The sequence below is a fragment of the Balaenoptera physalus genome, assembly GCF_965194825.1.
Source record: "Balaenoptera physalus genome assembly, chromosome: 7".
NCBI classification, from domain to species: Eukaryota; Metazoa; Chordata; class Mammalia; order Artiodactyla; family Balaenopteridae; genus Balaenoptera; species Balaenoptera physalus.
This window is the reverse complement of record NC_138886.1, coordinates 64,840,257-64,854,901: the sequence shown is the minus strand read 5'-3', so window position 1 is coordinate 64,854,901 and position 14,645 is coordinate 64,840,257. Positions and strand designations below refer to the sequence as shown.

General features: G+C 46.7%; 1 protein-coding gene across 6 annotated transcripts in view; it reads left to right on the top strand.

Annotated features, from left to right (window-relative positions):
• Positions 1 to 1,213: 1,213 nt before the first annotated feature.
• Positions 1,214 to 14,645, top strand: part of TTC39B (tetratricopeptide repeat domain 39B) — a 147,557-nt gene continuing 134,125 nt past the window's right edge. For all 6 annotated transcript variants that reach the window (XR_014265396.1, XR_014265397.1, XM_082467945.1 and 3 more), the window contains exon 1: positions 1,214 to 1,484. Coding sequence is in view for 3 of the 6 variants with exons in the window: in XM_082467946.1 (XP_082324072.1) it covers positions 1,443 to 1,484 (42 nt within the window). In the remaining 3 variants the exon portion in view is untranslated. The remainder of the gene's footprint in view (positions 1,485 to 14,645) is intronic.

Here is a 14,645-nt window from a genome sequence, read left to right as displayed (position 1 = left end):
GCTCAGCGTAGTCCTGGCACATAATAAGTACTCAATAAATGTTAGCAATTTTTATAATTGTCACTGGATGACCATTAAATAGCCCTTCATGAGCCAGACACAAAAGACCATGTGCTCTGTGATTGAATTTATATGAAATTCTAGAAAAGGCAAAATGAGAGTGACAGAAAGCAGATCAGTGGTTGCCAGAGGCCAGGGAGTGGGGGAAGGAAATTGACAGCAAAGAGGCACAGGGAACTTTTTGGATGTGTTTTCATGATTGGAATGGTGTTTTGTGAACATCTGTTATCAAATTACAAACTTAAACTTGGTGAATTTTATCGTATGTAAAATAAAGCTGACCAACCCCCCCCCCCAAATACCCTAAAAAATGTAGCTTATAATTTTTCAGTTGGATAGTTCAATTACCTTACATGTTAGACGCAGGAATCAATTTCTAAATGAAGCCAACAAATATTTGTTGAGCATCTACTACGTGTAAGGCACTGTTCTAGGTGCTGGGGATACAGTTTTGAAGAAGACAAACAGCATCCCCACCCTCATGGATCTTATAGTTCAAGCACGAGTTATGCACATATGTTTGGGGTTACAAAATGGGTCATCGTGACAGGATATTGGGAGGAGGGGTAGAGGAGCTCTAAGTTGTATAAATATATGTCCTGTGGTTTTTCTGTTTTTTTCAAAAATACACAGAAGCAAACACAGCATTCCTGTATCTGAAGATGATGTCCCTGACTTAGTGTCTGGGCAGGTGGAATGACAGAGACCTTTGGGTAACTTGTGACCTTGACTCAAGGCTGCTCTCTGGCCTCACCATTTGCGAGATGCAGTGCGCACCTGGCGAGGGAAGGGGACTGGCACAGGCCCAGGGACCAGGTGGACGGGTTCAAAGGGGCATCAGGGATAGGTGGCTTTGACCTTGGTTGGCCTCGTTAACCCAGCGCTCTCTTGGCTCCAGGCGAGGACTAGCCTCCTCACAGAGTACTGGAAGCTGGTACTCTCAGGTGCCTTCCCAGAGGGTGGGCCAGACCAGCGAAGTTCGCCAGTGACTCCGCCCACGAGGTGACCCCGCCCACGGAATGACCCCGCCTATGTGGATCCTAAGTGGATGCCGTCTGGAGGCGGAAAAGCTTTGGGGAATCTGATTGGCTGCTCTAGTCAGAGCCGCGTAGAGGGCGGGGCGAGGCCTGCAGGGGGCGGAGCTTGTGTAGAGGCCCGCCACCCGGCGCCGGCTCGGGAAATGGATGCTCGTCTGGTGTGCGGGCGCCGGGGGCGGGGAAAGCACACGCTCAGCTGCGCGCTGGCCCCGCCCGGGACCCGGCGGGAGCGCGGGGCCATCCTCTTCCTCCCTTGCTGGCTCTGGGCTGAGCCCGGAGCCGAGAAACTGAGTTGGCTCTGAGCTCCCTGTTTGGTTTCTGGGCGGCGGCAGCCGGAGGAGGAACATGGCGCTCGTAGGCAACGGAGCAGAGTTGGAAGCGGACGAGGTACTGGCCGGTGGGGAGTGTGGGCACTGCCCCTGGAGCCTGGGAGGAATGAGTGAGCTCGGCAGGGTTGAGCGAGTCCGGCAGGGACGGCCAAGGTCCCGCCCCCTTGGTTCCCTGTCTGGGACCTGCAGCCTCCCGCCTGGAGGAAGGGACAGGGGTTGCGGCTGGGGACACCAGGCTTTGGGAGGTCTGTCCTCGCTGGAGTGAGGAGGGTCTCTGCGGCTCTCGGAGCGGAGGCGCTGCTCAAGTTGCGGGCGCCGGCACCGTGGGCTCTTGCGGATCGGAGGACACCACGTCCGGCCAGCGGGTGGATGGGTGCGAACGCGCGGGAGCGCAGGACCCGCAGTACAGAGCAGTACTGAGCCTCACCGGGGACGCCTAGGCGTTATGAGGTCTGACTCTGAAGTCCCGACATTGGCCCTTTAGAGTTTGTAGAATCGTCTCTTGACCTGGGAATCTCACCTTCTATGGAAGTTTCCGGTGGCAGAACGGAAAGGCTTGCAATCGATGAGAGGAGGGGGACAGCCGGAGGAAAAAGGAGCTCTCGGGGTGTCTGCACCCGCGGGCAGTGCAGGGCTGCCCAGGGGCTGGAGGGCTAGGGACCTGGGGCAGCAGCCCAGGAATTGGTGCTTTCCCCTCTGTGTACGGGGCCCGGGCCTTTTCCCAGCAGGTTCCCAGTGTGGGTGGTGGACGGAGGGAAGGCGCTTGGAGAACCGACTCCGGCCTCCAGTGGTCTCGACTGTCTTTAAATAATTAGCCACTTCCTCCTGTGGCTGGCGCGCCCGGGTCTGAGCACCCTCGGGCGGGCGAGCAGGACCTGTTGATTTATCGACTGTTCCTTTGAGCGGTTGGCAGCTCCGGAGAGACGCGCTCTCCGGGCGCTTGAAGTTGAGGCCAGCGGCGGCGGCCGCAGCAGCAGCACCCACAGCGGCTGCTGCTGCCATTTTACCTGACTTGAATTTTACAAGTCGCTGCCCGAGGAAGCTTAGTTTCAAATGATGCAATAGTGGAAGATGTGGAGTTGGCGGGTTAAGCTTCCTGCCCATCTCTTTCAGTGTCGGGAAACTCTTTTGACAACGAATACTATGTTTGAAATGTAGCCCTTCAAATAAAACAAACACCGAACTCCAGCTCCTTTACACGACTGGCCGACAGGAGGGCAAGCCGGACTGTCCAGAAGCTTCCTTACAGCCTGTGCCTTCCAAGGAGGGTATCAGGACCACAGATCAATGAACTAGAGCTTGCATAGCTGCATCTGTTGTTGAAACTTTTAAATTACACTTAAAGACAAATGATGAAATAGCATATTTGTTGCCATTTTCATCTGTGACAACCTTTCTTTATTTACAGCTTTAGGCTGTCTTTTTGGTATGACCTGGAGCCAGCTGTTTTCATTCCTCCTGTCTTAGATCTTTTCTGTAATCAACGTCATAACACTTTCATGGTGCTTTGACTATACATTCACTTTCTCCATTAAAAGTTTTTATCGCTCCCTGCTCTATATTAAATTATGTATCCGTGTTCTTGGCATGCAAGGCTCTCTACAGTGTAGTCTCAATCTGATGTCCCAGCCTTGTCCCCAGCCACTTTTCTATTTATAACCATTTAGTTTAATGTGTTATGCCTGTATTAGAAATAAGGAAACAAGACTGGGAGTAGGGAATTCCCTGGCAGTCCAGTGGTTAGAACTCTGCCCTTCCACTGCAGGGGGCATGGGTTTGATCCCTGGTTGGGGAACTAAGATCCCACATGCTGCATGGCACAGCCAAAAAAAAAAAAGGGACTGGGAGTAGCTAGTAAATGTGGAGTGAAATTTTTGAATCTCTGGGCTTCTTGTTGAAAAAGATTTGCTACACTTAGGGTGATATAATTGTCTAGACCAGGGCATTGTTGGGAGAGAACACTTGGACAATAGGTGTAAACTGGGACTGTCTTGGGCATATTGAGACATGGCTACCGTAGCTGTGCCCACAGCCTGCAAGGTGAACCTAATGCCATGTGTTTGCTAGGGAGGAGGGCTCTAGCTCTGTGGGGGAAATTAGGTTTCAGAGCAGCAGAGAGCCTGGCACACAGATACTTGGTAATACATATTTATTGAATGAATAAATTCAATGTGAATTTATTGAATGAATGAAGACTATGCTTAATAACTTCTCAGTTTTTGCCATATCTTTCATTTGTTTTTTAAAATTCAGTAACTGTTAGGCTGCCGTTACATGTTAGGTACTCTACTGGTCCTAGGAAATGAGCAAAGTACAAACAGAATTTCTTTGTTCATGCCAAATCCACTTTTGTCCCTCATGGTGCACCATTTCCATTGGAATAAATTTTGCAAACATTTATTGAACATTTGCTTCGTGCTTAAACTTAGTAGGTGCCTTAGAAACGGAAGGCAGTTTTGGCTCTCTACGGTTCTCAGTCTGGGTAAGGAGATAATGGCACGTGAACAAGAACTCTAGAAAAGAGATCAAGGCAGGGTAAGCAAGTAAGAAGTGATGCATTGTCAACCGGGTACCCTTGACTTATTTGTGGAAAGCCCCTCACTTTCAGTGGGCTGAAGCACTCTACCACAAGTGCACAAGACCCTGCTCTTCAACTTCCTGGATGTGTGAAACTAAAAGAGCTGGGAAGCTTTTCAAACACAATATAAATTTGATAGTCTTTGAGGCCACTATTTGATATTCTAGGGAAGTAAAAAGGGACAAATTGGTGTAGTTGGAAAAGTAGTAGGTTAGGAATTAGGTGAACTGGGTTCTCAGCTCTGTCACTAATTTGCCCAATAGCCATTCATTCATTAAGTGTGCAAACATCTGACTGTGCTGTGTGCCAAGCCTGGTGCTAGCTTAGAGATACAACAGTGATCCAGGCTGACAAGGTCTCTGTCTATAACAATATAGTGACCTTGATTGAGCCAGTCTCTCAACCTCTTAGGGCTCTTTTAAGTTTCCTCATCTGAAGATGGAGGGGCTCCATGAGCCCTGAGTGTTCTTCCAGCTCTAAAAGTCTACACTTTTAGAGGTGGGGGGCTCCTTTGTTTGGGAGAAAGGCTAATAGTATGGGAATCCCTTTTCTTTCAAAGTACCCAAGGAGATGCTGGTAGTAGAGGGGACCTTATGATAGTTGTGGGATGGGGTATTTTCTTAGGTAAACTGGTGTTTTTTGTTTTTTAAAAATTTTTTTCTCTAGGTGCTAGGAGGATAAACGTGGGAACACAGAGGTTAGGGCTTGCAACCTAAGGGGCAGCAAAAATTGGTTCTGGAGGGAGGCAGAAACTTCTCAGATGTTCCAGTGGTTTGTGGCCCTTCAAAGCTTGGTGGGCAAAATCTTACTTCTTAACATTTAAATTTCTCTCATTGTTTTTTCTTGGGTATTACACAAGCAACATTGACATTGAGTTCATGGAAGATATACAGAATGTATGCAGGGTCACTACTACAAACCTATGGCAAATAGATGGCTATGACTGGAGAACTTTCTGTCCATCAATAGCTTGATCCTGAAGTCATATCTCTGTTGGTGACTTCCTTATCCATTAGGGCTGCCTTTGGCTGCCTTGTGGATGTTAAGGGCTTATGTTTGACCCACACTGCTTTGTGTGTGACTTGGGATTTGAAAATTAAATAAAAGTACTTTATATTTTATTCTTTAATCCTATTAGAATTATTCAACCCACTAATAACTATGCCAAGTATTGAAAAGAGAAACTATTGATGATATCTGAATGAATATGTAGCACCTGGATAAGTTAAAAATTATTTTCTCATATAAAACAAGAGTTAAGTTCATGAAAAATAACTTTTAAGAACATTTTTTTTTCAATTGTTTTACCTTTTCTGGAAAAATAGCAGTTTTGAAAGTCTTTGAAAAATTTGGTTACATTGCTATTATTATGTAGAAATTGGCAATTTTTATATATAATTTGATACATCACAGTTTTACATTAAAATTACATTAAAAGTTACTCAGCAAATACAAAGTTTAATGTTAATAGCTTTAAATTTTAAAACGTGACTTAACATTTTTATTGCCATTCTGAACCCATTATTATATAAGAAGAATAAACTTTATACTTGCTCTTTTATGTATAAAGTACAGATATATCTCTGTGCTATTAACATTTCATGGGGGATGTGGTTAGGAAAAAAATGTCTAAAAAGGCTCCTGGGGCAGGGGGACAATATTGAAAAAAAGTTGAGAAACACTGGATTAGGGAAAGAAATGGTTTATGTGACAGATGCTTTTATGGCCTGAATTTTTGGCCCAGGATTTTTTCTATCTAATTCTGATTTAGAAAATTTCCCCACTGGCATTTTAGATGAATTTTAGATAAAACTGATTGCTACAGTTTTCTTTGGATCAGATTCATTCTTTCATTCCATCAGTGTTCATTGAGCACCACCCCAGGTGTGGGCAGTCTTCAGGTGCTGGAAGTCCATACTGAGATAAGATGGCTTGATTACTCTTGAGGAACACACGCTCTAGCAAAAGACACAGTTACACAAGTAATGAGCGCTGTCTTTGGGTCAGGGTAGATTTTAGGTAGGAGGGCCATATAATTTATCATCCTCAGCAGGGCCCTGGGGAAGTCAGTGTGCTGCTTTCAGTAATTACTCCAGGACAACAGGTGCAAACAGGAATGGTTGGTTGCCCTCGTTTAGCGGCTGGCAAAGACTTTAAAGAAGAGGTGGTATTTGAACTGGGTCTTTAAAAAAATTTTTTTAATTGAAATATAGTTGATTTACAATGTTGTGTTAGTTTCAGGTGTATAGCAAAGTGATTCAGATGTATGTGTATATATATATATATTTTTTTTTTTCTTTTTTAGATTCTTTTCCATTTTAGCTTATTGCAAGATATTGAGTATAGCTCCCTGTGCTATACAGGAGGCCCTTGTTGGTCATCTATTTTATATATAGTAGTATGTATATAAAAGAAACAATCCCATTTACCATCGCATCAAAAAGAATAAAATACATAGGAATAAGCCTACCTGAGAAGGCAAAAGACCTGTACTCTGAAAACTATAAGATGCTGATGAAAGAAATCCAAGATTACACAAACAGATGGAAATGCATACTGTGTTCTTGGATTGGAAGAATCAATATTATTAAAATGACCATACTACCCAAGGCCATCTACAGATTCAATGCAATCCCTATCCAATTACCAATGGCATGTTTCACAGAACTAGAACAAAAACTTTTAAAATTCGTATGGAAACACAAAAGAGCCCGAATAGGCAAAGGAATTTTGAGGAAGAAGAATGGAGCTGGAAGAATCCGGCTCCCTGAACTGGATCTTGAAGGGTGTGCTAGGTGGAGCAAGTGCGATAAGGCAGAGGCGTGGGTGGAAGTTGAGATGGGGGGGATGAGAGCACACCCTGGGGTCAGCCCGGTGCTCAGCATATGGGGAGGAGTGCCTTTGAGGACTGTGATCTCCTAAAAAATGGGGACCCAGAGGGCTTCTTAACTAGGCAAGAGTGATACAATTATTTATTTTAGGAAGCTAAGTCTGGTGAAGTTGGTGCAGCCAGACTGGAGGTGGTGGCAGGAAGGGCAAGAGGCTGCTGCGACAGTTTAGAATGGGAGGTGATGAGGACTGGAGTGGAGCAGAGGTCATGGGGTTGGAGAGAGGAGGGACTTCTCAGGGAGAACTTGGAGGAGGAATTGGCCTGGTGGCCTGTTCCCCAGTTGGAGGGGCAGTGGAATGGGGGGAAGGGAGGAGCCAGTAAGAGACGATTCTTGGCTGGCTGGTGGTGCTGTTACCTAAGAAGACAACTGGGTAGGATTCAGCCTTCCGGTGGGTGTGGAGGGTGGGGAAGGACCTCATGCAGAATCAACTCACCTGCTTGGCTCACTGTGACTTTCCTTACTGAGGGAGCACGGCCGTTTGCTTATGAGTGGATGAATCTGGACAAGGTTAGGAAAGGATGTTTGTAAATTGGTCCTACAGGTGAGCGAGAGGAAAAAAATAGCATCAGCTTACCGTCGTCAGCCTGGATGCCAGCTCAGGTTAACAAACAGGCAATTTTCCTGAAATGTTCAATTTTAAATCATTTGAAAGCCCATCTATTCTGGGAATGCTACTTTCTCAGTGAAACTTGCCCTCATTGTCTGCTCACGTCTCCTTTGCCCCACACCTCCTACCTCCCCGTCAAGTCCAGTGGTGCAGGCATGCTTCTTAGACAGGAATCAGTTCTTCCTTGGGTTAGCTGTTTGCTTTCCTTCCTATCTTAGCACCCTGCTCACGGGTGCTGTTACTAATTATGCACCGTGTGAACTGGATACCGTGAATTCTGTGAGGCTAGTGGTTTCCGTCTGTCTGTTGACAGTCCCCCGGCCCCCAGCCTCAGGTGCCCCGGTGGCCAGCTCAGGCAGGTCTCCTGAAGTTACTGTGTGCTCACTTCCCAGGAGAGGAGTGCCCGGGGACTCGCCTGGGCGCTGAGAGGCTTCCTGGGGAGAGCTTCCCTTTGTCAGACCTCCCCTCGGCCACTGTGTCAGAACTATCCTCTTCCATCCCTGTGCTTAGTGGGAGTCGGTCACATACCCAGAGCCACTCTGGCCAGTCGGCCATACTGGCTAGGTCAGCACACCTCTCTAAAGGGACTCTTGACGTGTTGACTTCCTGGCAGTTCATAATGCCATTATGCATCTTGAGCTCTTTATTGAAAGACTGGGTGTGTAGTAAGGGCTTTTTTTTGCTGAGATCTGTGGACCTGTATTTTAAAATATTTTAGTGAAATGATGCACTATGTATATTTGTTGGGTCTGATTGTAACTAGTGAAGGAGAAGCTTATTCAGTCTAAGTTAATGTATTGGTTTCATGCCAGGTGCTCCTGCCCTAAAGTGATGGTCTAGTGGGAGGTGGGGGCAGGTGTGTAAACAAATAGGTGCAATTCTCTGTGCTGAGAACTACAGAGGAGGGATGCCAAGGTGCTTTGGCAGCACGGAGGAGGGCATCTCACCTGGAGTGGGGGGAGGGAATGGGTAATCAGGGATGGTTTCCTCAAGGAGGCCATTTCTTAGACATTCTGGATCTTGCGGGATGAGTAGGGGTTAGCCATGTAGAAGAGAGCTGGGGACAAAGGGAACTCTTGAAGTGCGTCCCGGGGAGAGGGAACAGCAGGCATAGGGTTCGGAGGTGAAGAGGTGCTTGTGGTGCTCTGGGTGGCAGGAAATGAGGCTCAAGGGCAGGAAGGGCTCTTCTAAGTTTTTCATGCGGAATCGTGGATATCATGATGTGCATGGTGTGCATTTAAGGGCTGCAGCTGAGCAGAGGTGTGGTGAGATCCGTGCTGTAGGTGGGTCCCTCTGGCAGTGCATGGAGGCCGATTGATTGGAGGAAGACAGGACCGGAGCTGGGGAGGGAGGTTGTTTTCTGGTGTTTTTGTTTTGTCGAATGACTGTTACAGCCCCCTGAAGGCCCACTCTGTGCAGCGCTAGCTAGGTACTGGGATAACACAATGGGAAAGACATGGTTTTGATCCCTCTGGAGCAGGTGATCAGGAATATGGACACACAAAACCACTCTCACCTGGAATGGAGGGGCGAGTTCGGAGAGCTTGTAAGCAGGCCTGGGGCTTCTAGGAGGAGGAGGAAGAGAAGGGTTTCCTGGGGTCGTCACTCACCCTGAAGGTGCTGGTGAGGCGTGCCTCCCTGGCCCTCTGCCCCCAAGTCAGATCAGCTAACTTGGTTTCCAGACCAAGTCTTTACTGCCCAGCTGTGTGACTTAACCCCTTTGGGCCTTGGTTTCCTCTTACATAACCTGAAGGCATTGATCTTGATGATCTGTATCTGAAGTTCTCGGCTTTGACGTTTGTGATCTAGAAGGTGACATGTGATCTGGACTTTGAGGGGTGGAGTTTTAGCAGGCAGCCGTGGAGAGCAGATCACGCCTTCACTCCTTCAGGCAGTGGGAGCAGCGGGGGGAACACGCCCGGGCATGGCTGAAGCTTGGTGGAGGCTGAGTGCAGGCTGTGCGAGGGCTCTGGGATTGAGGCTGGAAGGCGGTGCTGTGTGTGTTCCAGCAGATTTTGGTAGGTCTTGAACGCTCAGCTAAGCAGTTTGGGTTCTTTGTTTTCATTTGTTTTTTTCAATTTTCTTCCTTGACATATGTATCCTCCCACATTTGGGAAATGTGTTTCTTTTTCCTTTTTTTTTTTTTTGATGAAGGAAGCAATGATGATCCCATTTCTTGGTTTCACTTTCTCCTTTCCCAGCCCCATTTCCAAAGTACTTAAGTTTTAAACTGATGACTGTAACCTGCAATGCACTAGTTAAGGAGGCAGACAAGTCAGGCACGATTGAGTACTTCCATAGGCTGTGTTTTGTCACACAGACTCTTACCCTCAGCTAAGTTCTCAGACGCAGAACCCCTGGAGCCACGACTCTGGTGCGGTCAGCAGGACCAGTCAGGGGTTCTCTGAGGGTGTCCTTTGTCCTCCTTTTCTCTCGCCTTGCTTCTTTAGGCTGCTTTGCCCCGGAGTTCTGGGCTTCCTGGTCTATTTTCCACGCATGAAACACAGTCCGTCCACTCAGAGCTAAAGGCAACAAACCTCAGAGTCTCACATCGTTTTTTCAGACCAAATCGGGTAGGATCTTTTTTGAGAGGAGGCGGGCAACGCAGATGACAGAGTGGGAGAGTCTGGAAGAGAGGGGAATGAGGCCTGGCTCCAGGACCCTCTGCCAGAAGCACTCAGATGTCATCATCTGTGCAAAATCATCGCCCGAGTGCTTGTTGTTCGAGAGTAGCTACCCCTGGCTTGGATTCCGATCTAGGCTTCTCGTCTCATTTGCTTTGTGACCTGGGGCTCGTTATTTAACTTGTCTGATGCTTTTCATTTATAAAACAGGAATAATGATAACTACCCCATAAGGTTGGCAAACAGGATGAAGTAAGAGTCTGTTTTACAAAGCGCCTGGCACATAGAAGTACCCTTAACGTGCTAGTTCTCTCTTCCCTTCTGCTTTACCTTAAGGTATTGCTGCCACGGTTTATTATTTATGGGTTTGATGGAGAATCTGTTTTAGTGTGTCCGAATATAGTTTCACCTTATTTTTGCAGCCTATAGGGGAGAAACTAATGCAGAAGTACACAGCCTAGACACAGGCAGTGACCGGCCGAAGGCCACCCAGCTTGATTAGGCATGGATGAGGGTTAGAAGCCAAGTGCTCTAACTCTACATTCATGGACCTTTCCACTAGGTCAGGGAGTGGCAGACTGTGCTGCAGGGACAATGTAGCCTCCCTCCTACCTGTTCTTGTAAATAATGTTTTATTGGAACACAGACATGCCCCTTTGTTTAGGTGTTGCCTGTGGCTGTTTACACACAATGTCAGAGGTAGTAGTTAGGACACACCGTATGGCCCACGTGGCCTAAATATTTATAGGGTCTTTGTGGAAACAGTTTGCTGACCCCTGTACTAGGTGATTTCTAGGGCTATACGTGAGTTTGTTTATAAAGTGTCATAAGCTTTATGAATTAAATTTGCTTGTTTCCTTAATACTCCTATTATAGGCATCAAAAACTTGGAAAACATAGAAATCTATTTGACACACCCCATGAAGTGCTATGGCAGAAGTTCTGGAGTCAGATGGGTTTGAATCCCTGCTCCTCCATGTACAGCCTTGGATAAATTAATCTCTCTAAGCTTCAGTTTCTTCGTCAGTCAAATGGGGATAATGCTGTAGAACCTGCTTCAGAGAGTTATTTATTTATTTATTTACTTTTGGCTGTGTTGGATCTTTGTTGCTGCACACGGGCTTTCTCTAGTCGTGGAGAGCTGCAGCTACTCTTCGTTGTGGTGCATGGGCTTCTCATCGCGGCGGCTTCTCTTGTTGCGGAGCATGGGCTCTAGGCGTGCGGGCTTCAGTAGTTGTGGCACGTGGGCTCAGTAGTTGTGGCTCACGGGCTCTAGAGCGCAGGCTCAGTAGTTGTGGCACACGGGCTTAGTTGCTCCGCGGCATGCGGGATCTTCCTGGACCAGGGCTCGAACCCGTGTCCCCTGCATTGGCAGGCGGATTCTTAACCACTGCACCACCAGGAAAGTCCTCAGAGGGTTATTGAGAGGATTAACACCCTATAAAGTGCTTAGCATATGGGGTGCAAATGTTGGCCCTTAGTACTATTATTATTAAGGCTGCATGATGAGGATACTTGACATTGATTTCCCAATCCGATAAGGAACTGACCTTGTGTAAAGGTCGGCCCATGCAGAGTCCTGCAAGACTCCGCTTCCACTTGGATTCCTTTAGGATGATGCAGATACCTTTAAGGCTAATCTCAGGAATCCAGCTAGGTCAATTCTGCAAGTTTATAATCCTCACACGTCTCCCTCCCTGAGTGGAGAGGGGAAACCACTTACCGCAAAAGAGAGTATAAACATGGGCTCAAAGGGCCATCTGTTTCAGCAGAACAGTGTTTATAATAGTCAGCAAGGGACTTGGCCATGTCCGTAATATTTTGAAACTGACATTTGCCCCCTGACACCTAAATGGTATGTGTGGTAACCTCTAGTTTCTCCAAATGTGTGGCTGTGCAGGATGGTCCCCTGTTTAACATTGGTGAATGTCATAACATTCTTATGACATTTTCATAAGATCGTAAAGCACCTAGGTGTTAATAGGAGACTGTAGGAGGTATGTTTGTGTTCGGCTACTTAGAGGTTAGAAGGTAAAGGAGGTGACAGTGTGTGTGCACTCCTGGGCCCTGGAGGGAGCTCCAGGGTTCTTTCTCTGCCCCCAAATCATGTGCCATGCCAGACTGCTGTGTTTAAAGTTCAAGGCCATCCTCACCTTGCTGCTTAAAATCTGTACACAGTGTTTCGTTGCTTTTGAGGTATTATGCAAACACTTTAGCGTGGTGTATGAGGCCTTACTTAGGACCTATCTCGGTGGTTCTCACACTTTAGGGTGCATAGGTAACCTGGTTAGGGGAGTGTGTGGCTTGTTAAGATGCATGTTCCTAGGTCCTACCACAAGCCATTCTTCCTCAGTAGGTCTGGGGTGGTTCCCAGGAGTTTGCCCTCCTAACAGGACCTTTAATATCAGCTGTGGTGAAGTGCTTGTAGCTCCCCTTCCAGGCGCCATCTCCCAAAGGGGCAGCCTTTCTCACTTCTCAGCTTCTTCATACACTGTTCCCTCACTTGGCTGATTCCTCTTCATCGTTGAAGACCTCCCTCAGGTACCATTTCTCCTCCAGCCTTTCCAGATATTCCCTTATTTTCTCCCCTCCAGGTACTCAGTGACCATTTAGCATTCCTGGCTGCTTTCAAGGAGAAATATTCCTCTTTCACCATACAGGCTATGATACCTAGCAGGGATAGGATGTAGGTGCCTTGGTGTTCCAGAAGGAAAGGGTGGGACTTTCCCCCCCAGAAAGCAGCAAAGGAACTCCCTTCAGTGCTTTCTAACAACGTGATATTTTTAGCCTTTCAACCAGAAAGGAGACTTTACCTCCATAATCTATTAGCTTTTTAAAATTTATTTCTTTATTTTTGGCTGTGTTGGGTCCTCGTTTCTGTGCGAGGGCTTTCTCCGGTTGCGGCGAGCGGGGGCCACTCTTCATCGCGGTGTGCGGGCCTCTCACTGTCGCAGCCTCTCCTGTTGCGGAGCACAGGCTCCAGACGCGCAGGCTCAGTAGTTGTGGCACACGGGCCCAGTTGCCCCACGGCATGTGGGATCTTCCCAGACCAGGGCTCGAACCCGTGTCCCCTGCATTGGCAGGCAGATTCTCAACCACTGTGCCACCAGGGAAGCCCCTACAATTCAATGATCTTTAGTAAATTTACATTGTGCAGCTATCGCCACAATCCAATTTAAGAACATTTCCATGACCCCATAAAGATTCCTTGTGCCTGTCTGCTCTCACCTCAATATACTTTTCACCTTTAAATTGATTGAAAAATTAAAAATCATCAGGATAAAATAGAATTTCCCAGGCAGAAGTAAAAATGAGCAGCCACTATATATGATGGGGACAAAGCAGACATGTTAGGCATCAAAAAGCAAGACTGCAGAGCAGAGTGCATTTGGGTCAGCGCTGACTTGGTTCTTAACACTGTGACATCATCAGAAGACAAGCTCGAGGGCTGAGTGAATTACCCTTGTCCAGATGAATAATTTGTCCCATTTGCAATAAAGCAGAAGATGTGTAGTATATACAGATGATGGTTTTTCCTGATTTTCTAGTTCATTCCCCAAGGCAGATGCTACTTATCCAACATGTTTAGCTTGCTGCCAGAAGCACAAACAAGCAATTGCATTTCTAAGCCATTAACAGTTGAGTGAAAGGGACTGTCACCCTAGCACAAGTCTCGAATAGGACAAAGAGTCAGAAAATTTCTGCCTCTTTTCAGGCACCCCATCTGAATTTCAGATTTGTCGTATCTGTTCCTAGGAAGGCATGTGGGAGACAGGAAAGAACATGGATGGGCTTACAGGTTAGTGGCCATGGATTGGGTTCTGTCACTTGCAGAGGCACTGTGACCTTGGGCAAGTTACTTAATCTCTCTGTGAGCTTCCGTCTCCTCATCAGTCAGTGGGGGATTCTAATGGCCACCTCACAGAGTTGCTACTAGCAGCCTTGGCAACTCATCCGGAGCCATTCATTTGAATAGCAATGATGTATAGATTTTGCTTTTTATCAGTACATAAGAATGGCTAGAATTTTACAGAGCAGGAAAGAATCCTAGTAAGATTGTGTCAAATATTGCAAATAGCCATATTGAACATTTTGATATTCAATATGCATTTGCTGATATTCATTTTAAGATCTAGTTTTGAGAGAGAAGGTTTTGTTTTTGTTTTCATTTTAAAATACAAACAATGGTAAATGCCCTTGCGGACACCGGCCCAAGCTAGGCAACCAAGGGCAAGACACTTGGAGACATGGCTTCCTCACTCCTGCGGTGGGATGAAGTGAAATAACGCATGTTATCTAGCTGGGCTAAATAGGGAGCATTCAGAAAATGAGGATGAGTATAATTTATTCATACACTTAATGCTTTTAGAAGCCTGAGGTGTTCACATTTCTAACAGTTTTCTATTTAGTAATACTAGCATACGTGCATAGGTGGTATTTCTCCCAACTTTTCAAAATAGAAAACATTGAGATGCGTGGACCTTTTCTTCAGACATCAAGCAAATTTACTCTGATCTCA